The sequence below is a fragment of the Azolla caroliniana genome, unplaced genomic scaffold (genome assembly GCF_043228905.1).
Source record: "Azolla caroliniana isolate FFs.n. ecotype wild unplaced genomic scaffold, voAzoCaro1.0.p SCAF_20, whole genome shotgun sequence".
Lineage (NCBI taxonomy): Eukaryota > Viridiplantae > Streptophyta > Polypodiopsida > Salviniales > Salviniaceae > Azolla > Azolla caroliniana.
In genome coordinates, this window is record NW_028230455.1 from 13,870,895 (window position 1) to 13,896,319 (window position 25,425).

Below are 25,425 nucleotides of genomic sequence, written 5' to 3' on the forward strand. Positions count from 1 at the left end.
TATCCCCATTATATTTTCGATTCCAAGAGAAGTGCACTAACAAATGGGGTCAGTATATATTTTCACTTATGAAGTCATGGGTTGGCACGTGTAGCATACCTGATGAATTATTAATAAAATGGATTTGAATGCCATGAGACTAATTGAATACATCAACTTCTTCATTACAAGTATGCAAATGAAATTGCATTAGGGGGGATGATACACGTATGCATATGCTTACAAAACAATAGAATACATCGGATCTTTTAATTGGATTAAATGAATATGTATATGAATGAAGCCTGTCATGAAGTTAACTCCGCATCAATCATGAAATGTTTGGCATCTTCACCAATGTTCACATTATAAGGGGAGCCAGTTCCTGTGAACAAATGATTGCTATCAACCATCCAAAACCAGCTAAAAATTAAAATAAAAGTTAATTTGCTTTAAAATTTTCTTCAAGAGTTCATACAAACCTGGTGGAAGAACATGCTTGTGAAGAAACTCGAGACACATTTTGCTATTCACAGCTCTTGTGACCAAGGGGTCCAACTCACCAGATGCTCTGTTAACAGATCCTTTTAATCAATTAAGGTTTCACTATAATTAAAATAACATTTTATGAGGAAACATTGTGCAAAGTGAATGTAGATTAACGAATACAAAAGAATAATGAACATTGATAGCTGCTGAAATTGCAATACATTTAAGTTTAAATTATGACATAATATGGCAATGAGCATTAATAGATCAAACCAACAGTTTGGATTTAACAAATATAAACAAAGTGAAAATTATAAAAGCAAATTGTGTTCTCTAGAATGAAAAAAAGTTCCTCCATAACTGTACTTCAAGTTCACCCAACTTGGTTTCTTTAGCTAATGAGAGAATAAGAATGATACTATTTCCTTACCACAAGCAAGATTCCACTAGAATCCCTGGTTCAGTTTTTTTAAATTTTGGGCCCACTAAAATCATTTAATCACAAGGCAGAACACCATCAATTTAAATTCATGAAGAAATGAGAGATGCATATACCTTGAAGGTACACTATGAGGCAATCACATATGTTGATTCATTAACGTGAAAGAAAACATTGAATGAAATAAAGTATTTATATGGATTATGAAAGAACACTCCAAGGCAGTCACATACGTTGATTAATTAAATTGAATGAAATATGACATATATATGGATTTATGAAAGAAAATCACGCAAGCAGAAAGGCACATCAAGAAGGAAAATTAAAAAGAAAGCTAACATACCATCCCTTTTAAATTAACTTGACCAACAAAGTACATTGAATGTAATTTTAACAAATTGTTGCCCTACGTTTTCAGTTTTTTAGTTCACAATAAAGCAGATGTACCAAATGAAGAGAAAACCGTTGAAGCGTGCAGTCAATTTTGATTTAAGAAATGTAAAAAGATCCAAACGTACCCAAATTTTTTCATTAATTTCGGAAAGACTAGTGGAAAATCTGATTGATCTTGATGGCATGTACCCTGAAGCAACAACAATAACACATTGATATTCAAAATAACAATGTAGTAACTGTGACTGAGAAATATCATGCAGATTTTCAAATACCTTTATAGTTTTGAGCTCAGTGATTAAAGGACTTCCCTCTTCTTTTGCTTCTGCTCTTGCCTTCATAAACGTAGTCCTAATATCCCTCAATGCTTTCCAATCAAAATCTTGTGTATTCACAAGTAAAACTGGTACTTTCCCAGCCAGTTTTTCAATTTCTACCTGAATACCACCATGTAAACATAATTTTATCAGTAACATGTTCCTCATTAACTGATTTTAAGAATCCACTACATTAACCAACAAAGGCAGTTTCACTCGAAAATCTGAATGTGGTAAGTGTGATAACAAGATACTTCATAGGATCTCCAAAAAGCTTAGACTGCACAATGCAGAGGTGTCACTATTAAGTTATGAAATATTCGATTATTGAGGGGCAAGCTAACAAGAACTGAGACCTCCTGGCCTCAAAGAAGAAGAGTTCTTTATTTCTATGGTTTTGAGTCCCATGGGTCACATAAATGCCTTAGATGCTTCGCGTGGTGCGAGGTTTGTGGTTTCAGTGCGGTCGGCCTAAGCACTGCCATTGTAAATCCATTGTGGCTTCAGGCCTTGTATAAAGAAATTGTATTGGCATATACTAAGGTGTTTAGATCTTGGCTCCTTTTCGTTCTCATCGTGTCGGACATCTTGCCTTCCATTTTTGTATTCGGAAGCATTCTCATCGAAGTCCGAGAGTCGTTAAGCCCCCAGTGTTTTGTGTTTGTGTGGGAACTGTTGGGCCGACGAGGGCTGAAGGCCAATGCGACCGAAAGCCGGCTCGACCATGAACCGACGTGATAGAGGGTCGAAGCCGAACTCGACAAGCATCAAGCTCGTGGAGCCATAGGTGTAAGCTCCTCGTTTTCCCCTTCTCCCTAGTCCGAGATCCTCGTGGTCCCGCCCAACTGACCCGAACGTGCAAAATATTCGCAACATCTTCAAAGGTTAAATAGGACCTATGAGACCAAAAATATTACATTTCACGCGATAGATGTGAAAATGAGCAATGTGTCTTCAGAGGTCAAATATGACCTATGAGACCAAAAATATTACATTTCACATAATGCATGTGAAAATGAGTAACGCGCCTTTAAAGGTCAAATATGACCTATGAGACCAAAAATATTACATTTCACATGATACATGTGAAAATGAGTAACTAACTCTTGATGTTCAAGAACTTTACCAATGAATGTTGTAATCGAGAGTGCACATTGTGGTTGAGAGAAAAATTCATGCAAGAACTTCACCATTGAAGCGTCAGCCTCCACATTTGTCCTATGTGATGATACGTTGGCGTTGCAAAAAGGTCTCATTTACAGAGGAATCTAGTGATACATCATGAAACAAGTGTGTTACATCCCATCTACCAAACCATTTTTCCATATCTTGTATCTTGTCAAAGACATGAAATCAATCATGTTAAGGTTCAAACTCTTGACCTCTTGTATATAGTCAAGTGTTATGTTCTAACCAACACATCCAAATGTTATGCATATCTTAGTAGATTATCTATTCCAAGTTCTAGGAGTTTTTAGAAGCTTCTAAAAAGCTCTAAAAGCTAGAACATTATAGAAGCTTCTGCATGAAAATGGGTCTATGCATGGAACTACATGTAGAGCCCACAAACATGTATAAATACTTGTAACCTCCTTGGTTCCTTTTAAGGGATTCAACACCAATCATTGACACATCAATCCAATATTCTCGCTTTGCCCCATCTTGTCTTCTTGATCTTCATCTTTGTCTTCATGCTCTTGTGTCGTTCACATCTTCTTAAGTTCCTCGCCTCGTCGCTCCCAGCTTCTCGAGTTTCTAACCTCGTCAATTCTAACTCCATGTTCATAACCCCTCACTCGTAGCCCCATCATCCATGCTCTGTCGGAGTCCTCAGTTGGTGTGTCCATAACATATCCAACCTAAACACAAAATTTTGCTTTGATGCATCTTTTGGATCTATTTGCTCGCTTCCCATACAATTCTAGGTAATCAATGTAAGGGACTTTTTTGAACCTTAAGCACGTATTCAACAACACATTTGCATGCCCATGATCTCAATAGGGAGTGAACCAGTTTCAAGGAATAGGGTGTATGGTGTTTGTTTCTTAACTTGTAGAAACTTTGTAAGGAAATGTTTTTGGACATTTTCAAACTCTTTCCAAGTATATTTAGGGATGCTACCACCACATACATCCACCCCATAGAGAAACATCAGTATCACCAAAGTGTCGAAAAAGTATTTCTTGAAGACCCAACACTTAATAACTTCATAATTGCATGTGTTCTCAAATACATAATATGTTCTCTTTCTCGCCTTTAAGCCATGTGTAGCACATTCATTCCATCTATGATTTGAAGGAACTTCAAGGCAAAGATATTTGAAGCTTTCCATACATTCAAGTGACTCACTATTGTACATAATGCATAGTTTATCTTTTTTCTAGCTCGTAACAAGCATAATCATTGTTTTAGAGTTGTTGACACTTAATTTAGTATGCATGAAAAAAAATTTCAATGCCTTCATAAGATTTTGTGTATCAAGTAAAGTATTTGCAGAAAGCATTACATCATCCTTATATAACAAAAGCATAATGACTTCATTCCCAATGGCAAATCCTTCAATGTCTTCTTCCTTTACAAAATGGCAACCATTTCTTCCAATTCATCAATGCATAGACCAAATAGGGTTGGTGAGAGTGGGCACCCTTGCTTAACACCAATATGTTATTGAAAAAATATGAAAGTCTATCACTCATACACACAACATATAACCTTCTCATAGATTCAGTAAATTGCAAGCATATATTTACTTGGCACCTCGAGTTCTTCCATTCGCCTCCAAAAATGCCCACGAGGTACCATATCAAAAGCTTTCTTGAAGTCTATAAAGCAACAATATAAACCTTTCCCTCTAAGGTGACTTTCCTCCATTAATACTCAAAGGGTGACAAGGTGATCAGTGGTGCTATAGTGTTTTCAAAAGCCAACTTGTCCATAAGCTCTCCTACCATTTTTTTTTAACCCATACACTTATCTTTGATTCTATTATACATCCAAATAGTTTTGCCATTAGCGCGCCAACCATGATGGTTTGATAGTTGTTTATATTATTTTCATCTCCACCTTTATGTAAAGGTTTCATCCAATTTGTAGTCCAAACATATGGCATACCATGTTGCAATGCATAATTAAATATATCACTTATCCATACATGTGCTTCTTTTCCCGTCCATTATACATTGAAGATTGCTTGCCTTTCGAGAGGCCAATTTCGTAAGTCCTATGCATACATCTTCATTCGTAAACAAGGGAGACATGTGAAAGAGAACCGTAACACATCATCTTTCTAGCAATAGATAGCTTATATAAATTCTTACAATCCATAAACACGTCAAGAAGAGTTAAGTCATTATAACTCTCAACATGTTTCCCCTTTAAACTTCTTCAAAATTTAGCACATGCATGTGCTTTCTCTTGCATTTAGAGAAATTGTTAACTTCCCATATTCTTGCTTTCTTTGAATAAGCCTTTTGTACTCACGCAAATGCTTTTTGTAATTTTCTTTATTCTTGACTACATCCAAAATCATAAGGCACTTTCGAGCTTCATGGCATTCTTTATCAAACCATTTTTTCTTTGAACTAAATTTCTTGGTGCATTTCCAAGATGTATGCTTGGTCGAAAAATATTTGTTTGTGAACGAGAGAATGATTTTCTTAAAAGCTTCCCATTTGCATTCTATTGTGGCACCATGTTGTATCTTTGTCATTTGTAACATATCCTCAACCATCTTAGAATACATGGGCGCTCGCTTAAGGTTCATGCTCAAGTGTGATTGTTAATTAGCTTCAATGTCCTCACAATCAAACCTATGTATGCATTTGAGGTCAATACATAAAGTCCCATGATCAGACTCCAATGTCCATTCACCAAGTGAGACGCATTCAAATCAAAGTAAAAGCATTGTTGATGTTGGGATTAAAGTCCTCCAACTAAACTAGAAAACGAGTTTATATTATTTAATATTTTCTAATTTTTGTTAAAGTTGTATAGTCTCGTTTTTCAAAGTTGTATTACAACTTCTAAAAGAATATTTTGCAGTTTGAATGGGATCCTTGTACAAGATTTCACTCAGCATTAAATAGGTATTTATGAGGCCATAACTTAGCTGTCACGTCAGCATGTAAAGCTCTTCTTCTAAGACCATATTCTATGTATCTTAGATAGCACATGTATATATATACGTGTGCACTCCTACCTTGTACCTTTTTTGAAGCGGCGGGCTTTTGTTTTGCAGAATTGCTTCTACTTCTTTAATCCCTCCTATGTGTTAAACCCCATAATCGTTTATTAGTTTCTATATCTCTGCCTTTAGATATTTCAGAAAACTATCATTCTATCTTCTACTTCCTTACAATAAATAGGTTTAATATGGGATAAGAAAAGTTTGCCAGCGGCATGCAGCTCCATTCAGACCCTCCAATACATACAATATGCAACATCAATCTATAAGAATAAACAGAGAAGTAATGTATTCATGAAGTATCATCTGGCCATATATCAAGATACTCTTAACAGTGAACCCCTGACTTCGTATTTATTCAGCACAAAAAGTTCCTCATAATGGTTTAATTTCAATTAAGTTTACTATACAGAAAAACGTGAAATTTGCCAGTAAAACTGTTTACATAGCCAAATTTTCCTTTAACCTGTGGCAGATCTCATAACAGACAAAAAAAAAGAATATGTTGTTTTATAGTAGTTATGGGAAATCTGGGAATTGTTGACGAGGGTTGCATACTTAAATATTCCTGACATTCAATGGGTGCATATTTCTATTTTTATTTCTTTCATATCATCCCTAAATTCCAAGTATTTTCCAATATTTGACATGTAAAGAGCACACTCATGGACACAAATGCATAGCATTGAAATGCTCTAATTCAAGAAGAAACATTGAAAGCAGTTGCATTATTTCATGGCATAAAAGAGTACAAAAACTTTACCTTCTCAATTGGTTCCCACCATACATCCATGGCAACACAGCATTTGATTCTTTTCTCAATTCCAGAAGTTACTACGGCAGTAGCACCCCCAAATGAATGACCAGCCATTGCAAGATACTGAAGATTTAGCCGACCTTTAAGCATGTCCACAACTAGCCCTTCCTTCCCACTTATCATATTAGCACTCTGTGTCAGTAATCCCTCATCAAGTCTTTCCAACACATCTATAACCTTTTGAACTTCGAAAGCTCTCTGCAAAGAAAGTGCACCTTAGCCTATGACAATATGCTTTGTACCTCATGCCTAATCAGCCTCTTTTGTGAATATCATATGGGGGGAAACTCTGAAACACCCACGGTTTTCTTCGTTACCCCAATGTCCATATGTATTCTTTGTTTCCCCAAATTCCCCATGTCAACCAATCATGTGTGCTATTTGAGAAATTATATTCTCAAGCCTTCCACTTTTAATCAACTCTATGTGCTATTTGAGCAATTATACAGTCAATTCATTCCCCTTTTCTCTCTTTTGGCAGTTTACTGTGGGTTTTTAGGGCAATAATGAAAAGGTATGGACATTCGGGGGAATTAAGAAAAATATGTGGGTATTTCAGGGTATTTCCGAGATTTTTCTAGAATACATGCCATCATAAAATTAGTCTTCATATAGGCTCTACCTTAACATTAAGATCAAAAGACCACATCAATCAACAAATTTAAAAATGAAGTTAATAATAATGTCATTCCAATCATTGGTTTTTGACATTCCAATGCTAGAATCGAATTTGCCTAGTATATTTTTCAATTTCTCACAGACTCATTTCCCGCCGTATCTCACTAAAACTGATTTCAATCAACTACATTTTGGAGAAAATTTAGAACACAGCAAGGAGGAAAAAACTTGAGTCTGGTTTTGGTACATAAGTGCTAAATTTTGTAAGGCATTGAATAATTATCACGAATTAGATGAATAGGTTTTGATGAGTTCCAAAATACAGTGGCCATTATTGTCAGAAATAATATTAATACTTTATGCAGTAGCCAATCCTATTGCGTCTCTATGTTTTCTCCATGGATATGCTACTTATCTGTGTTTCAATTCAATTTTCAAGCCAGAAAATAGTCCCTACAAGTTCTCAATATTGCATCGGATGGAGCTAGAACTTAAAATCCTTTCCCGTACTAAAGTTTAGAGTTTCAATATGGAAGGCCACTTCAATGAGAAATTTAATTCTTTATTTTTATTGATGCAGTTTTACGATAGTTTTTCTATGATTACAAAATCTTCAATTATAGTCAATATTCACATTACAGAGTATCTACAGACAATCATATACCTGTTGTAACTGCTTAATGCGAATGTCCATATTTACTTTCTCGTCGGGTATACCAGAATGAGAGTTCTGCAGCCATTTTATTTTCCCACTATGGTCTGTATAGCAGGCCATGTTGGCAGATCCATCAAGATGCTCTACTGCAACAACAACTTTCAAAACAAAAACAAGAAAGAATCTTAATATGTACAAGTAGGAATGTTGAGTTGAAAAATACGATTGGCAGTGAAATTCTAAATTGCATTACTTCATCATAAATTCACTTGCAAGTTCCACATAATTCAAAATCAAACAATATAGACTACAAAAATTCGCGACTTGGGCATTTAATGTGCAGAGAGCAATGAAAAGCGGCTCAAACTGTAACATTACAAAATCAAGAATGATTAGGTCTCAATCAAATTAGACACCTAGAAAAATAAGAATGTGATCATCACATTGATATCAACTTGCATAGTGGGAAGGAAGTTTTTGAATTGAAAAGTGAAAAGAAAGCTATATCTCAATGTGTTATTTAATCATCGATTCCTTTCCATTAACATTTTCTATCTGCCTTGGGAACTCAGAAATGAACAAAACAGAACATGGATCCAGAATGACTTCTGCCAAGATATGTCAATGATCAAAATTGTTTGTTTTGAGCTTTTCAATTTGCACAATGGTATCATAGTAAAAGATAATGTGTGATTTTTGGTGGGGTCAATAATGATATAATGATATAATGGCTTTTCAAATTGCACACAATATAATGGCTTTGAATAGTGTCAACATATTTAGCAACACAATGTACGTTACTGCCAGAATGACATTCTGTTGAGATATGTCAATGATCAAATCTGCTTGTTTTGAACTTTTTGAATTGCATAATGATATTGCGGTAAAAGATAATGTCTGATATTGGCTGGATTCAATAATGTAATAGCTTTTAATATTATCGACATATTTAGTGATGCACTATAAGATACTGTGAAGATGCTCTACATCAAAAGAAGACTGTATGTGCACACAACACATCCTATCCCATCGAAGAAGTACATTTCTATAGCAGGAATAGCTTGCTTGAATTTAATGATGTGATGCACAATTAGAAATGATAACTAGGATTATTACCATCTTTTGAGAGGTGAAATAAATAAACAGATATAAAATAGAAGAGAATCTATGTTGCTATCTCCATCTTTGCAAGAAAAAATGAGTTAAGAACCTACTGTAACCATGTGAAGCCAGATCACAGCAAAAGGAAGTATATGTAGTTCTAGACGCCCACATGCCATGTGAGAATACAACTACAGGAAATCGTGCTTCTTCATCTTTTTCCTTTACGGGTAACATTGGTCCTCCGAGTGATGCTTGAATAAAAACTCCACTGCACATGAACGAGTGGAAAGCACCTGACAGACAACAGAAAGTTATGCGTTAGCAAGAGATTGATTTTCTCGATATTACCATGCATTAGGTTAGGAAAGGCCAAGGGGTTTCCGAAGTTAAAAAGTCCGCACATAGCAAGCAAGGCAAGTTGGAGATGACGTATTTCATCCAACAGCAATATTATTATGAGCATATGTATAATGCATTAACATATTATTAGTGGAATTAACATTAGAGACTAGATATAGGCAATAATACATTTGGGTGGCCTTACACACCTTGACTAATTGTTGTCTAGACACATAATGGTTATTAGCTAAATAATGGACTACATAACCTTGGCACTTCTTATAATAATCTTTTACTAATGACAAGCAATTAATGAAAAGGCTGAGCTTAACCAAACCAACCACCCTTGAGCAAAGGCCAAGCGACAAATACAAAAGATATTGGCGTTTCATACCATCAAATAGGTTTCATTTTATGCCTTAGAAGGCAACCAATTGCAGGATCCAAATATGAGATCTTTACCTCACTGATAGAGTCCTGATAGCCTCCTTAGATGTTGTGTTGAAGATGATAGCTATTTCCCTTTATATAGTTGACTCATCAGGCTCCCAGATTGTCACATGTTCCCAAATGATTCAAGCCCTAAGATAACCGGGTTCCTACTTATCCTACCCTTAGAACTATAAAAAATAATTTTTAGAATTGGCAATATGCCCGTAACCTACTGCCTATTTTTAAAACATTGCTCTCTTGCAACAATAAATTAAAATAAAGGAAGCTAGATTTAAGTGCATGCTCTTTTCTCCAAGTGGCATCATGCACAGCTCGATCCAACCATTTCATTTTGAATTCTCATATTTGTTTACATCCAAATGTTTAGTCAAGAATTGAGATGTTTTTCTTGTGAATGAAGATTAGAAGATAAATGCTTGTGAGTTACTGCATGTTTAATGGTTATTTTGGTTAACTTATAATCCAAAAATAAGATGCCAATGGGTGGATCAAGGTGATTGATAGAAAACCAATATATGCTTTACAACTATGAAAGGTCCACAATATGGTGGACCTATCTAATTTATCACACTTTCCTGTAGGTAAGTTTTTGGAATTTCACAAATAGGAATACATTTAGAGTTGTTCTTTGCAAACTCTAATATAGGGAGATATCCTTCCCATTTTGCATGATTCTTTCTGACATCATCTCTATGTACCCATTCAATTCGTGAATTGATGCTTCTTGTGATAGCAATCGCGTGGATGTGTTCCATTCCATGGATCATGCTAGGGACCTCTACACATAGAATGGGATGTCCCTGAGGTGCTAAAACTCATTTATTTGGGAACTTTTGAAAACATTCACAAATGATGGGCAATGCTAGGCCCAATGTACCATGTTTGCTATACAAACTACACAAGAAATTTGCCAAAATAGTTATGGAACAAGGGTAGCAAAGCGCTGTGAAACATTCTCGGATTTTTTTCTTATAAAATCAACACCTCCATGATGAGCATAGTTAGAACAAAAAATCACATCGCAATCAGATATGTGTGTCATGTAAACTACAGAATTTCATACCTGCAAGGACCCAGATAGCTAAACGATGTATGGCTGATGAAGGCGGAAAAACCTTTGTAACATAGCCCCAGGTATACATAAGGCTAGGAATCCATCGACTCGAGGAGTGGAAAAATGATGCAAAATCTCGTTTTGTTTGCGAGGTAGGGTAAAATACTCTCATGAGAGGGGCAGCTTGTGCATTTGCTAATCCTTCAACACCTGGAAAAGTGTCTTGCTTTGATCCATTCCGGTTAGCTGGCATTCCTCCATGGGGTATTTCATCGGTCCTCTTGAGTTCAAAATCAGCAAATGCCACAGCATATGGCCCAAGAGGAGTCGGAAGTCCCATTTTAAACTTCTTAGCGCTCAAGGTGGTAAATAGTGATGATAATGACGATGAAGATAGCAATGACAATTCGGTGATAAGGATAACAACAGAATTGATCACTGATGAGGGTGTGATGATGACCAAGATGTTGTGCCCAGAAATGTGGCAAGTCTCAACGTTTAACCCACAATGGCTCCTTTCCTCGCGTTCCTTGATTCTTCGGCTTCTTCGAAGCAAGACGACCAAAGGAACACAAGAATCTATCTGTTCCTCTTCTTCCTGCAAAGAGACCGAAGCAGCCAGGAGAATTGATGGTGCAAGATCTGAGTTGGGGGGGGGGGGGGGGGGAGGGGAGGAGGGAAGGAAGGAAATCACGATGGTCCTGGGGATGGCATTGGATCAGAAAGTGTGTCGTGAGGATCGAAATGCAGGGAGTAAGACGGTAAGAACGAATATGATTGAATGGATGATTGAAAAGAATGAATGATAGAATGAATGGTATTCTTTTTGCCTTCTTCTTCTTCTTCTTCTTCTTCTTCATCTTCTTTTTATCCCATGTGCACAAAAAAGTGAAAAGGATTGGACTGTTTTGTTTGGTTGAAGAAGAGATGAGTGCCTTGAGAGGACGGACAAGCCAAAGTCTTCCTTAGCTTTGGTCCTTACTACTTAGCCAAACCCTAAAACCCCACCACGAGCCCTCGGCCCATCCCCCGCCCATCCCCCCGGACACACACCTCTTGTTATATTCCTTCGCCATCTCTCTCTCTCTCTCTCTCTCTCTCTCTCTCTCTCTCTCTCTCTCTCTCTCTCTCTCTCTCTCTCTCTCTCTCTCTCTCTCCTGCCCCACCCTTAACCTAAATGACATCCATCCAGCATCGATCACGGTACACCTTACCCTATCCTTCTTTGCCCACCCAATCTCGCATTAAGCTAAGCTCTCATGGATCAACGTGCCCCCTACTTCTGTCGCATTGACTCCTTTATCTTTCGCCTTAATGTCCCAATGTAACAATGCTCCCTGTCTTGAATCTCTTTTGTACCCTGTTCATTTGATCATGGAACTTCTCGTCGAGCTTTTTAATGTACTTGCAATTGATAGATGTTATGTATTTGATCATGGAACTGTCCATAGAGCTTTTTAATGTATTTGCACTTGATAGGTGCGTGGCATGAAACCAGCCCCCTTCTGCCCTCCCAATAATATTTAGGATCGAAGATTTTTGTTGACTTTACAAGGTTTGAAGAATTCTTTTCGGTATGGCAATGCCTATGTAGGAGTTAAGGCCGATGCACATCAATACCCCTCGTCAAGTCTTTGTTTCTTCAAACGATTCTATATGGATATGTAAGGCAATCTCTAGATATATGTATTCTTAGATATAGATTACTGAAACAATGGCACGGTTGGGTTGGGGCCACTTTGGCCTCTGGCCTTTGTTTGTAAAGTTTTTTCTATTCCGGAGAAGGAAAAAATGCTTCACGTTTTATTGGGCTTATGTCCCACCTATATGTACTCTTAGCCAACCAGCCATTCAACTCCTTTGTGGTATAGGCTATACGTGTCACAAAATGTTTCATACAAATTACATTGTCACATGTGCATGCTTTTATGGATGTTTGTTGACACGTATCTTCATTTAATAGATGTGAGGCCCCAACGTAGTTCCACCACATTTACATTTCCTTTGTTTATGGAGTTTACACGTGTTGCGATGTTTTTCATGCAAATTACATTTGTCCTACTACCATGTTGTCATGGATGTTTGTCTTTTAGGTCCCTCGTCTCGAGAATGAAGAAGGCATGCTAAAAAAAACAAAAATGGATGACCTTATAGTCTTTTACATTGTCTTTACCCATTTTACACTACTGTAACCACAAGATTTTTTTACATTCTAAGTTTTCTTCTTTCTTGTGCATGCAAACTTTCATCCTCGATTTTAATATTGATCCCAATGTTATAGTAAAATATGAGACATGAAGCATATGATAGGTACTAAGAATTTGCCTATTGTGTCATAACAAGCCATATAGATATATGAAAATACTTCGATATAAACCATAATCCATGAGAAACAAGTTATATTCCAATATTGAGACATGTTGGTGACATTATACATATGTTGATCTTAAAAACTACTTGGGGTAGTGTAGATAGGAAGGAAAGTGTAGACTATGCTTACTTCTCCTATATCCACAAACATGAAACAAGGATGTGGCAATCATACGTCACACGTTAAAGATAAAGTAAAAGCATTGTATTAACATGACACGAGAGACTTCAATCATTTCGTACATTTTTTAACAAATGAAATGATCATCAATTCATTCACTAGTGCTCGTCTCTCAACTCCAAGACACCGACCGTGGAAAACAAGACAATTTATTTAGACTAACTTACAATTTATACATGCTTAATCACTACACTAATTAAGAATATATAGATGCTTAAATTAAAAGAATAATAGAAAAGAAACACAATTTCTCAATCAATCAACACAGAAAGGCTACATGGAGGAAAATGACTCGTTGTAGGATGCAAGGGAGAGAGAATGAGGATTGTGATGTAGCTCTAAAGTTTGGTTTGTTTACCCTCAATACGGAGCTCGGGAAATCCCAAAATGGTATCTTTCACATTACAAACCCATTGGGCGTTAATACCTAATAAGGGCTAGTTCCCTCGCAAAGTGCAATATAGGCATGTTTATCATGAATGCAAGAGGTAGTTCCTTTTGCAAATATGTGTTTTCTATGTACTTTTTTTATTATAAAAGATTTTCTTCAATAGTATTAAAAACAAGACGCCCGAAGGCTACAATTTGAACCTAGCTACTAAGGAGGTTACAACTTTTTTCTTATACAATGATGTAAAATACTCCTAAGACCCAATATCAAACTTTGTAAAGGATGTTTACATTTGTTGATATTCAAGAAAGAGTTTATGGAAGTCGATATTGCCATTGAGGCTCTTGAGTTGACATTGTAAATAGAGGCACCTTTTTCCATAAGTGAAGAAGCTTTTTCCTTTTCTTGTTCACAGTCTTTGGGGAACCCTACATATTGTGATACTGGCCATAGACTACTGCCAACAAGTTCTCCCATATCTCAAACAACACATTAGAGAGATGAATGTCTACTGCATCATAAAGTCAGTTACATCAATATTTCCATAATGCCCATAACATTATTGCGGTCACAATTTTCCAAATTTGGACAGATCGCACATGCTTTCGAGGTTGCTTGAAGGGACTAACTAATATCAATCTTCTATTATGTATTGTCATTGCCTCACGAGCATCGTTTGCCTCATACAACATCAAGCTGGAATATAATATTCCCCACATCGATGATCCCCATGAGAATAGGCAACCTACATTGATTGTTAGGAATAAAGACATGACTTTCTTCCGTACTTGTTGAGCAAAAGAACAAGACCATAGGACATGCTTGGTAATCTCCTAAGGTTCATGGAAAAGCCACATTGCCGCAAATTGGGTGCTACATTCCCTTTCAATGAATGACCAACTGGTAGTGCCATGTGCACTAATAACCATCGAAAGAGAATAAATTTAGTTGGCCCCTTGAATGACCATATCCATTTCTAGTAGGTTCTCAAATGTAGAGTGGAGACACTCCAATTGGTCCAATGTTTCTGAGTTGTTGGTATCCATTTTGAGAGAGCAACAATGATCTTCCAAGTTTTACTGAGTACTGAAAGAAGGGGACCTTTACGATCTTTTCCCCTAAGGAGTGTGACCAAAGCCAACCCCCAGGATCCCATGTTAATCTTACAACAAGATCTTTTGCGTATAACCACAGGATAGCACACATATGAGCAATTGATGGATAAGTATCAAGGATCCATTTCTTTCCAGTTTTAGCAACCACTCTAATTGGTGCACTTCGCAAGTCTTGTAGATAACTACAATCAAAGGTATAAGATTGCAATTTATTGTTGTCTAGAACCTCAAAATAAGAAATGCACCCATTAGGTGAAACGTCCTTAACAACCATCAATGTATCATTTGTGAAGCATCCAAACCATAGATGTTCCTGCCTAGGTTGGAAGGTTGTAAAAAACGAAGAATATGTTGTTGATAAGGTAGCCATCATTACCTTGGCACCATGAACTGATTGTGGATGTGCAAGTTGATCTTCTTGTGACATTTGTTGAAAATGAGTCCAAGTTCTAACAGATGCAACTGGCCCATTAATTTCTGTGTACATTTTGGACTATGTTCAATATCATATATTGGAAACATTAAGGGTCCTAGGGATACAACAAAAAATGTTTTTATTGAAAACATGCCATTCTTTAACAAGCATTTTCAAATTAAGCATGAACGGTTTTAGCTTGACATAATGCACATTAATATTTGCTCCCAAAACATGCTTCACAAATTCACTTTGCATCATAGGGCAATGGTAATAGCAAAAGGCATTGCATTTATACATCATAAATGAGATGCTATATGTGGACACAACAATCATCTATAGATTCACAAGATTGCCTTTTGCATGATGATGTCGTGATAAAGCTTGTGCTTTCTAACATTAAGGATTCCAGTCTCGTTGGAAATCTCATTCCTTTTTAATTCGTGCATTGATATTTTTTAGCTCAAATGCATATTAACCAATTTGCATGTAAATACATTCTTTTCATTTTCATTCTACACGATAAGGCAATGTTAGATGCAAAGCACAAATGCTTGCTCTTTAACATTAAAGTTGTGGATTCACGTCTCATTGTTCTTGTGCTAACTACATCATCTTTACCACACCCCCAACAAAAGGCACTATATTACGTGAACACGAGGCATACTAACCATTTGCTCGTAAATACATTCTTTACGTTTTCTCTCTACAAGATAATGCAATGTTAAATGTGGCCACGAATGGTTGCTTATTTAAATCCTAGATTGTGCTCTTGTCAACATAAAAAAAATGGATTCAAGTTTTGTTTTATGTTACACTAATACTAAAATCACTCTTGAAAAAATTAACCTTACCACACCCCAACAAAAAGGGCATTATATTACGTAAACACAATTGGGGTAACATTACAATAATTCTTCATAATTTTAGTATTAGATCACTCCTAAGAAAATTATATTTGTCACAAACCCATTACTTTAAGGAGTATAACCACTGGGGCTTTATTTGACCATTGTAGTGGACCAATCGTGCACCCGCATGTTATATTACGATAAAAATAAAGTTGGCATTACACACGACAAGATTTTATGGCAGATAATTATAAGTGTAACACACCACCTGATAAATTCTAACAATAAAATGGCATATTCAATGGTTGTGTCATTATTAAAACATTAGAAGTGTGCATGTCATCATACTTTTTTGATGCTACAATGCGACTCCGATCCCTAAGTTGTGTGATCGAGTGTGAAGTAGCGTACACACTCAACAAAGGGTTAAGATTCATGATGGTTACAATATGTGGTTGAAAGTGACAAACATGCATTCTCACATTATATCGAATCCAACATTTAGGGTTGATATTTGGAATGCAATACATATTCCAATTAGGACCATTTAACATCTCCTCAATATCACCACCTTTTGAACCATGTTTTCTTTTATGTCAACCACAGAAGTGGCCCAAAGAGAATTTTGCTCATACGGTCCCGTTGGAACTTACATTCAACATTCCGGAATGAGATTCAGTAATCTATGGTTTAGACACATTGTTAACTTTTTCATCGTGTACCATTATATATACATATATACTCCTAGGAATGTTGACATCTACCGCTATTGGCAAGACACCTTGTTTCCTTGAGACAAATTGTTTTGAATCTTCTTGGATCCCAATCCATGGTGCGTTTTAGACCCACATTTCTATTGCATAGAGCAAAGCCAGACTTTTGGGTCACACCATTAGCTTCACTAAATATATGTATGTAACATTAGCTTCACTAATTAAATGTGACATTAGTTTTCCTAATTATTATATGCATATAACATTAGATCAACTAATTATATGTATGTAACATTAGCTTCACTAATTAAATGTGACATTAGCTTTCCTAATTATATGTTGCATATAACATTAGATTCACTAATTATATGCATGTAACATTAGCTTTCCTAATCACATGTTGCATATAACATTAGATTCACTAATTATATGTATGTAACATTAGCTTCACTAATTAAATGTGACATTAGATTTCCTAATTATATGCATATAACATTAGCTTCACTAATTATATGTATGTAACATTAGCTTCACTAATTATATGTATGTAACATTAGCTTTCCTAATTAATGCATATAACATTAGATTCACTAATTATATGTATGTAACATTAGCTTCACTTTTGAAAACTTCCCCAGAGTTCACCTAACCTTCAAGATTTTAGGATTCTGCAGATTTCCCTGAGATTAGGGTCTCGCAGAACTCAGATTAGGTTTTGTTTATTCTTTCTCCGGGTTTTCTTGCTGCTGTAACGGCGTGGCATATCGGTCCATCCTAGAAGAGATCGTACGTATGGATGTTGTATCAGAATGCGTGTCGAGAAGCGGATGCGATGATTCTGAATCTCCACCTGGAAGCCATCTCAGGGTCTCATTCGGAAACATTGAATCCCGCAGGTATGGGAACTTCTTCTCTTTCAAATATGGAAACCGTAGACCTTGCAGGAATGTAAGCTTCGGATCTCGCAGATATGGAAACGGCAGATCTTTGGAAAGAGAGGAACATTTTGGGGCAAACGGAAGAGATGTACGCGCAGAATGTAGGTATGGAAATTGTCCATCTTCTAGCTATGAAAGCTGCGGATCTTTGGAAAGGGAGACACATGTACAGAGAAAGGAATCGGATTTATGTGTAGAGTTTCTAAAGAGAAGCTGCGATTTTGAAAATCTTCCTGGAAGCCATCTCAGATGTAGATACGGAAACTGTGAAGTGCAAGAAAGAAAACTAAATGTTCAGAGAAGAAGAACTAGTGTATGTGTTGAATATTGTAGTAAGAAAGTCTGCAATTCTGAAACTCCTTGTAGCAGTGTCAGATATTTAAACAGTGAATCGTTGCAAAAGGAGAAGAGAGAAAGAACAGGTGTTTGTAGAGAAGAATGTGGTAAGAGGTTCTGTGATTCTGGAACTCGTGGAACCGATCTGAATAGTAGGTATGGAAATGATGAATCTTGCAATAGAGAGATGAAGGTTCAGAGAAAAGGAACAGATGAATGTATTTTCTGGGATGAGAAATGTCTTCTAGGTCTAGATTCGGGCAGAGTAGGAGAAACCCATGGTATCAAATCCTCTGCATCTGAGTATATAGATCGAAGAAAGGAAATCAGCGTAGAAAGTCCTCTTCCATGGAGGAAATCACACTTATCTCATTGTTCTACCAACCAAAAAGTGAAAGATTCAAATAACAAGAAAGATATACATCGCAACATGCTTGACAGCATCAGAAGAGATGAAAACACTGAAAACAGAGAAGAAGTTGAATTCACTTCGCCACTTTCTCCATTGCCATCAGCGAGAAAAGATTTTTCAAATGAAGGAATATCTGCAGCCAACTTTGATAAGGTGCAGAAAGGCAATCCTTCTTCAGGGAGGACTTGTCCACGTGTGCTTATTGATGTTACCAATAAGTTCAAACTAAAGTCACCAGGTTTGCAGTCTTTCTGATGAAGATTTTGCTTTATTGAAATCTTGAACATGATTTTTATGTGGATGTCTGTGATTTATTGCTTCCTTGTAGTTGTAAAACAACCAGTGCAGGAAAATGATATACACCGCTTATGTCAAAGGCAGAAGCAAATCGAATATGGGAAGAATACGTCAGGATATGAACGTTACATCGAGCTGATACCAATGTATTATTCTGTTTTTCCAGTTGATGATGTGAACTTTGCAATAATGATTGGATGATCTTTTTGAGTTAACCCTTGCACTCTTTTAGTCAGAAATATATTGCTTAATGTATATTTTTGGTTTAAACTTAACTTTTAAGGCCATCTAATTGGAAACACGTTGCTAGCATTGATAATTGTATATATTTTTGAATCCATAGCAGTATATGTTTTTGAATAAAAACTGCAGTCTTTTCTTCAGGAAGACATTGCAAAATATCAACAATATGTTTTGACAAAACCCTATCAGTAGGATTAATGTTTATATATGTTTTTGATTAAACCTTAGTACTCTTCTAATCAGAAACGCATTGTTTAAATTCTACATTATAAGGTCTAAAAGGAAAAGTAAAGATCCTCATACTCCAGATCCCAAGCAAACATGCAGTAAACGCAGCTGGGACGGACAGATTCGCAAGTGGAGAAGATTGTTACATGATTATGATCCTCCCCTTGAAGAGGGAGCAGAAGAAGCAGAAGATTTCAGTATCTTAGAGACAAATGGGAAATGTGAGAATCAGGAAGATAGTGCACAAAGTTTGAAAGTAACAAGTGATATATCGACAAGGTATTGTTCTTTTTATTGTATTGTGCATAACGTCACTATATTTTTGTTTGTTTTGTTCAAACATTAAATTTTGGTTGTGTAATGTTTGAATGAATACACTGTAGAAGCTCATGTATAATTATCATACATAATCATGATTCAGGTCTGAAGGACAGAAAGCAGGAAGTGGTTATTCAGAGAAAAGCTTGGAGCTCTCTATCTATGAAGATTGGGTGGAGTCTTGAAGATGATATATTCTCATGTCAATAGTTTTCTGAAGCTTCTCAAAGTGATGCAAATAGCTTATCATTCTTTCTTTTTTTTGAGTTTGATCCATTCATTGGTTCGTGCTTGCGCAAATTTTTATGCCACTATAGAAGAAGTCATAAAGAATTCTAATCTCTGTGACAATTTTGTAGTAAATCAAGGTAAAGGTTATCTTCTTCATATCAACCCAATGGTGTTTTCTTCAATTTATATCCACAAATTGAAGAAATGATCACCATTTTATATTTAAGACCACGCCAAACGTTGAAGCCTCTATCTCTTACTTACAGCTCAAATTTGCCCTAGAAGTTACACGAAGAAGGTTTGAATTTGTATATGTTTGATTGCCTTCAAACCAATTATTGTATTGATGGTCATATGGTTCAACGCATGGAGAAAGGGCTTCTATTCTCTTTTCTATTTGAGATATCATTACCAATGTGAAAGCCTAGCTTTTTGTAGGAACTTAAATTATTTGAATGGGATTGCGAATCTAGAAGTCAATCCAAGGGCAGAAGAATATTTGCTACTCATGGTCACGAACCTAATAATGTGCCGTCAACAGGCTGACATTTTCTTACCAATTGCTTTTAAAATTCCCTTTCTCACCAACTGCTAAATTAATTGGCACTTGGAGTTAATGATGCAGTAGATTATATAGATAATTCAATGCCTTGACTGTTTACACTCATTCGGTGGTAACAATAGCTGATTGTATGCAAATTAGGAGTTGAAGACAAGGCATTTCAGCCCATTCTGATAGAAGGACGTGCCGTCATGGGATTCAACTCATCCGCAGCCATAAAAGTCTATGGAGTTCTGATTCTTATATGGGAGAACTTACCCAGGAAAGGATCAGTTAAGAGAAAGAGTGCAAAATTACTTTCAATGAAGAGTGATATCAAATGCTGCTTGAAATGACCATTAGCAATCCTTCTCTCAGAGTTGTTGAACTCAATACCTTGGTTTTGTGTGCATGTTGCTATAAGAAAGTTGTCCAACAATTGGCAATTCCACTAGCCCCAAAAACATCACGAAGACAACTGACCCATTGATAAAGAGTTTCTTTTGAATACAGGTGTCGTCAATTAAATTTTACTCCAGGCAATAGGAGTCAGCAACAGCTCGCCTCAAACTTAAATTGAGCTGTTAAAACCATTTCAAAACTGTTTGATGGTTTGCTTTTGCTCGGTTTAGGCTCATGCTTTTTTAATCAGTTTGAGCTCAAACTGAACTGAATCGGATTGGGCCAAACCAGTTTACAAGCCTATTAAGGCGTAACTTGGTTTGGTTAAATCTGTTAAGCCAACCATTCTAGGAACTGGTTTGGTTCAAGTTTGAAAACTTCCAAACCAGTGAGGGGTTAACTAGTTTGGTTTGGACAAGGCCAAATTGGTTAAACCAAAACCATTTGCAACCCATTGTTGATGGTAGATGCAAACCTAGTGATAGTTTTTAAGACACTTTTGAGTCTTTAAGTCCTATTTTAGAGTGGTAAGTTGAATGTCGAAAGCTTAACTTAAATATTTTAAAGGGAACATTCTTAAATTTGAGTTAAAATGGAATGAAAAATATTGTATCAACATAGCTTATATGATATGTTGAACTAAATATTAAAACTAAAAACCGAGATATACTAAATGCATGATATGGTTTGTAAAATCTATGTTGTTACGGGCATTTTTAACCATAAGTCTCAATCTCAAGCCAATTGCCGAATTAGATTGTATTTTGCATGTAGTTCCCCAACATAAATGTCTTTGTAGCATTTCTAGAAGAGTACCATGGGGCAAACCTCTTCTTCTTGCAATGCTTCAGTTGACTATTCTCTTTCATGGCATGATGATGTCTCCAACTTATTTGTCTCTTGGATCTTTGCTACATGAACATGTGAAATTGTAAAAAGGTTAGTTGAATTGTATGTTCGACCACAAAGAGCTGCCAAGGAGAAGCTCTTGATGAATTTTCACTCATAACAAGGTAGTCTTTAATGCTGAAAAGAGATGTCATTTTCTCAAATTATTTGCAGGCAAAATAATGTTGACATAAAAGGTCCCATGAAAGAAGTATTTTAATCAGCATTGAATGTGATGGCTATTTATATCATTCTTAAAGACGAAGAAACTTCCTTATAAATGGATCACAGTCATTAACATTAGTACAAAATACTTACCCAGCAATCTTGATTCTCAATGTTTGAAGTGGAATCATGAATCTTTTCTATATTTATGTTTAGGTTTTTTTAGCTAAAGTTAAGGGGTAGCTTTCTAAATTCTATCTACTAGTTTTACTAGATGTAGATCAAAATTCTTTGCAACCCGAGGTGGGTGTGCTACATTTCACACCATAGAAGCCCCCCAACTTCAAAGGCTAATGCTTTTGTCATGAAGGTTATGGATTCACCTAACTCCATAAGGTGTACATTCATGTAGAGAATACACAAAATCTTTCTATATAGATGGCCCTTGTGTCAAAGCTATCACATTAACTAAAAAGTCAATGCTATAACATTAGCTCCTTTTGCCAAGAATGCAATTGCTAATGTACACTTGGTGAAGTCATTCTTTGGGAGCAAACTTTTAGTGTGCATGGTCTCAAACTCAAATTTGAAGAATTTTGTTAGTGAATAGAACCAACTTTGTTGGTTGAGACTTGAACCACAACCTTAATGTGACAGAACACCATGCCAATATATTTGGATCCTAGAATTGAAATGTAGTAAATTGGTGATTGATAAAGCAATTGTCAACGCCGACTTGTTGAAGCTATTCTTTATGATCAAACTTTCACTATTCAATGATCTGAAGCTCAAATTTGAGGAATTTTGTTAGTGAATAGGACAAGCTCAGTTGCTTGAGCCTTGCATACCAACATTTATGTGACAACGCACCATACTTATATACTTTTGAATTTTAGAAGTGAAATAATGTAAATTGGTGATTGATATATGATATAAAAGATCTAAAGTCTCAAATGTGATCTATAAATACAATACTTCCACATTGTGTGTAACATCTTGTTAGGTCATAAGCATGATCAAGATAATACACATTTTGTCGGGTATATGCTAAAGTTACACTAAATGGAAGCAAAAAATATGCACGCTTAGCTTACACTCGTGTAGTCTATAAAGGAGAAAGCGAGACCTTATCTTCCACACATCTAGTAAAAAGATGTAAAGATAAGATTTGGAAGGGGAAAGAGAACCTCAATGGGTTTTAATGTGAGCATGTGTAGGACCTCTATTGCCCAAAAGTGCATATGCTATACGCGTTCATTTTTTTAATATATCACATTTATATGCGTATAGACATCATACTTTGACATACTTACTATTCATTCCTCTTGATAGAAGGAAGAATAGAAGTGTCCATTAACCCCAATAGAATTTCTACTTTGACTACATTTTGACATGAATTTAATAGTGATTAGATTATACGTAATATAACGTGTTGGTTCACAGTTAGAATATGAAACACGGAATTTCATGTGGCAAATTTGAAATCAAAATAAGAATCTAATATGGCATTATGGTGTCATTAAAGTACCTCATGTGTAATGTGATACATGAACTAGGACAATATATGTACTTGGACACAACATTAGGATAGTACTACTGATTGGATACAGTTGAGTTTAAGACAAATTCATATTTATTAAATTATTACATGAAGTGAATGTGACAACATTTGTTGGTGGTGTTGATATTTAGATGCACATAGTATTAACAAATTCATAAGGTGTCGAAATGCTACTATTCAACAATATCATCTTTGCTAATGACAAACACTTGATTAAAAAAAGATCTAAACTAGCTTTATTTATGGTGATATTGGCCTCTAATGTAAGACAAGTAATTGAGCACGTCAAGTCTAAGGTGGATTTATATTTGTGTTACATGAAACGAATGTGACATTAGTGTGTTGGTGGTGTTGATATCTAGATGCATATAATGAGTCTAAATGCCATTGTTTAACAACATGTTGTTCACAAATAACAAATAGATTATTTGTAAATTATGCTTTATTTATGCTCAAACCAATCTTTGATGCAACATGCATGGGATCAACATACAATCATCTAATGAGTTGGGTTGAAACAATATGTGTATTTGAAGCTTCCTTAATTAACCTCTTTCTCTTTGTCTCTATCCCACTCTCTCTCACACACACATGTAATATATGGATGCTTATTTATTATTGATGCTATGTGCTTCATTATGCATCCAATATGAAGTTAAAAGTCTGTTTGCATTCTAGATTTACTATTTGTAAAGACAAAAGAAAAGCCATTGCTTTAAAGGCTCCACGGAAACAATATATCACAAGAGCAAAGTCTCAATTCATAGTCATACTTCGAAGTCTAAAGGTTGAGAAATGGATGAGGAAGTTAATGCACCGCAAACTTTTCCAAAACACCTTCGTCAATGCCACGAGCATTCAGAACTCATGTGTCTCGTCATCAAACTACCACCACATATCAAAGTTGGTATTCAGATTAGGTGGAAGAGAGAATAATAATCGGAAGGTTCTTGGTTTGGAAGGATTTTGAAAGATCATCCACATAACACTTTTGGTGAAAACAAAACATTTCACATTTCATTCTTCACATTATAGCAATTTCAATCTCTTCTAATTTCCATATAGGAAATTCTACCAAAATTCCTTGACCTCATGACAACATGTTTTCACCACTTGTTGCCATAGCACCCTTTTTCGGCTCTTATGTGAAGCAATCCTTGGTTGAAAACCACAAGGGCGATAATGGAAAAAGGCACATGGAACGTTGTGAGGATGCTGATAATTTGAGCATTTTTTAGCCTTGAAAGCCGCATATTAAAGTATAAATATGGTTCAAGCCTCAAGTTGTAACATTTTAAGGCTCGCGTTGAAGATGTGGGGCAATGATTCTGATGGTTCAAATGTTACATAATCACATTATGAAAGGCATGTGAGAGGGTGAAATAAGGGGCAATGATTCAAACATGTTAGTGACAGTTGTCCAAATTCAACCATTTTGAACCATACATGAGCATAATGCCTTGAAATGCCATTCCTATCATTTTCGCTCCTTGTTTTGTGGAAACAACAGGTGTTAATATGTTTTAGGAGCAAACTCTTAGTACATGCTCTCAACTAAATTTACGAGGAGTTTTTATAACAAATGTACATCAAACCCCACAACATTAATGTTACAAAAGCACAACCTTCATAACTAGACCATTGTGTTGTAACCTCATGAGGCTATAAGCAATTATGCCGAGGAACATCTAAAGGTCTCTTGTATGTGTTCAAAAGGCAACACTTTCATATTATGTTTTGGAGCAATTGTTTGTGCTATAATAACTCAAGGAATCTATTGGCAACGATGAATGATGTAGAGAGGCAACACAAAATGAAACTTATAGTGACAATTTGGGGATAGTCTCTCCATAATGTAGAAAGTCAATGGTTTTACGTTGTAAGGATTGAGGCTTGTATTGGTAGGACTTAAGAGACACTCTTAGAGTACATTGTGTTTCTTATGGAGATAATAACTTTTATAGAAAAAGACATTGATAATGATCAATC

At 35.9% G+C, this 25,425-nt stretch overlaps 2 protein-coding genes across 4 annotated transcripts; one reads left to right on the top strand and one right to left on the bottom strand.

The window, feature by feature from the left end:
- Positions 1-140: 140 nt before the first annotated feature.
- On the bottom strand, positions 141-11,396 carry LOC147851154 (uncharacterized). The gene is made up of 8 exons (XM_087335836.1): positions 10,850-11,396; positions 9,105-9,287; positions 7,900-8,048; positions 6,564-6,815; positions 1,576-1,737; positions 1,426-1,490; positions 462-550; positions 141-364 (listed from the first exon to the last, which is right to left on the bottom strand). The coding sequence occupies exons 1-8, from the start codon at positions 11,178-11,180 to the stop codon at positions 288-290; spliced, it is 1,308 nt and encodes a 435-aa protein (XP_087191962.1). The 5' UTR covers positions 11,181-11,396; the 3' UTR covers positions 141-287.
- A 6,079-nt stretch (positions 11,397-17,475) lies between these two features.
- On the top strand, positions 17,476-20,039 carry LOC147851155 (uncharacterized). Of its 3 annotated transcripts, XM_087335800.1 has the most exons (6): positions 17,476-17,772; positions 17,845-17,919; positions 18,055-18,800; positions 18,891-19,005; positions 19,376-19,609; positions 19,752-20,039. In XM_087335800.1, exons 1-6 carry the CDS (start codon positions 17,669-17,671, stop codon positions 19,831-19,833), a joined length of 1,356 nt encoding a protein of 451 aa, XP_087191926.1. In that variant the 5' UTR covers positions 17,476-17,668; the 3' UTR covers positions 19,834-20,039. The 3 variants fall into 3 exon arrangements, 2 of the variants coding, with proteins under 2 accessions (XP_087191926.1, XP_087191925.1); XM_087335799.1 differs by having other exon boundaries at positions 17,845-18,800; XR_015531615.1 differs by lacking the exon at positions 18,891-19,005 and having other exon boundaries at positions 17,845-18,800.
- Positions 20,040-25,425: the final 5,386 nt, after the last annotated feature.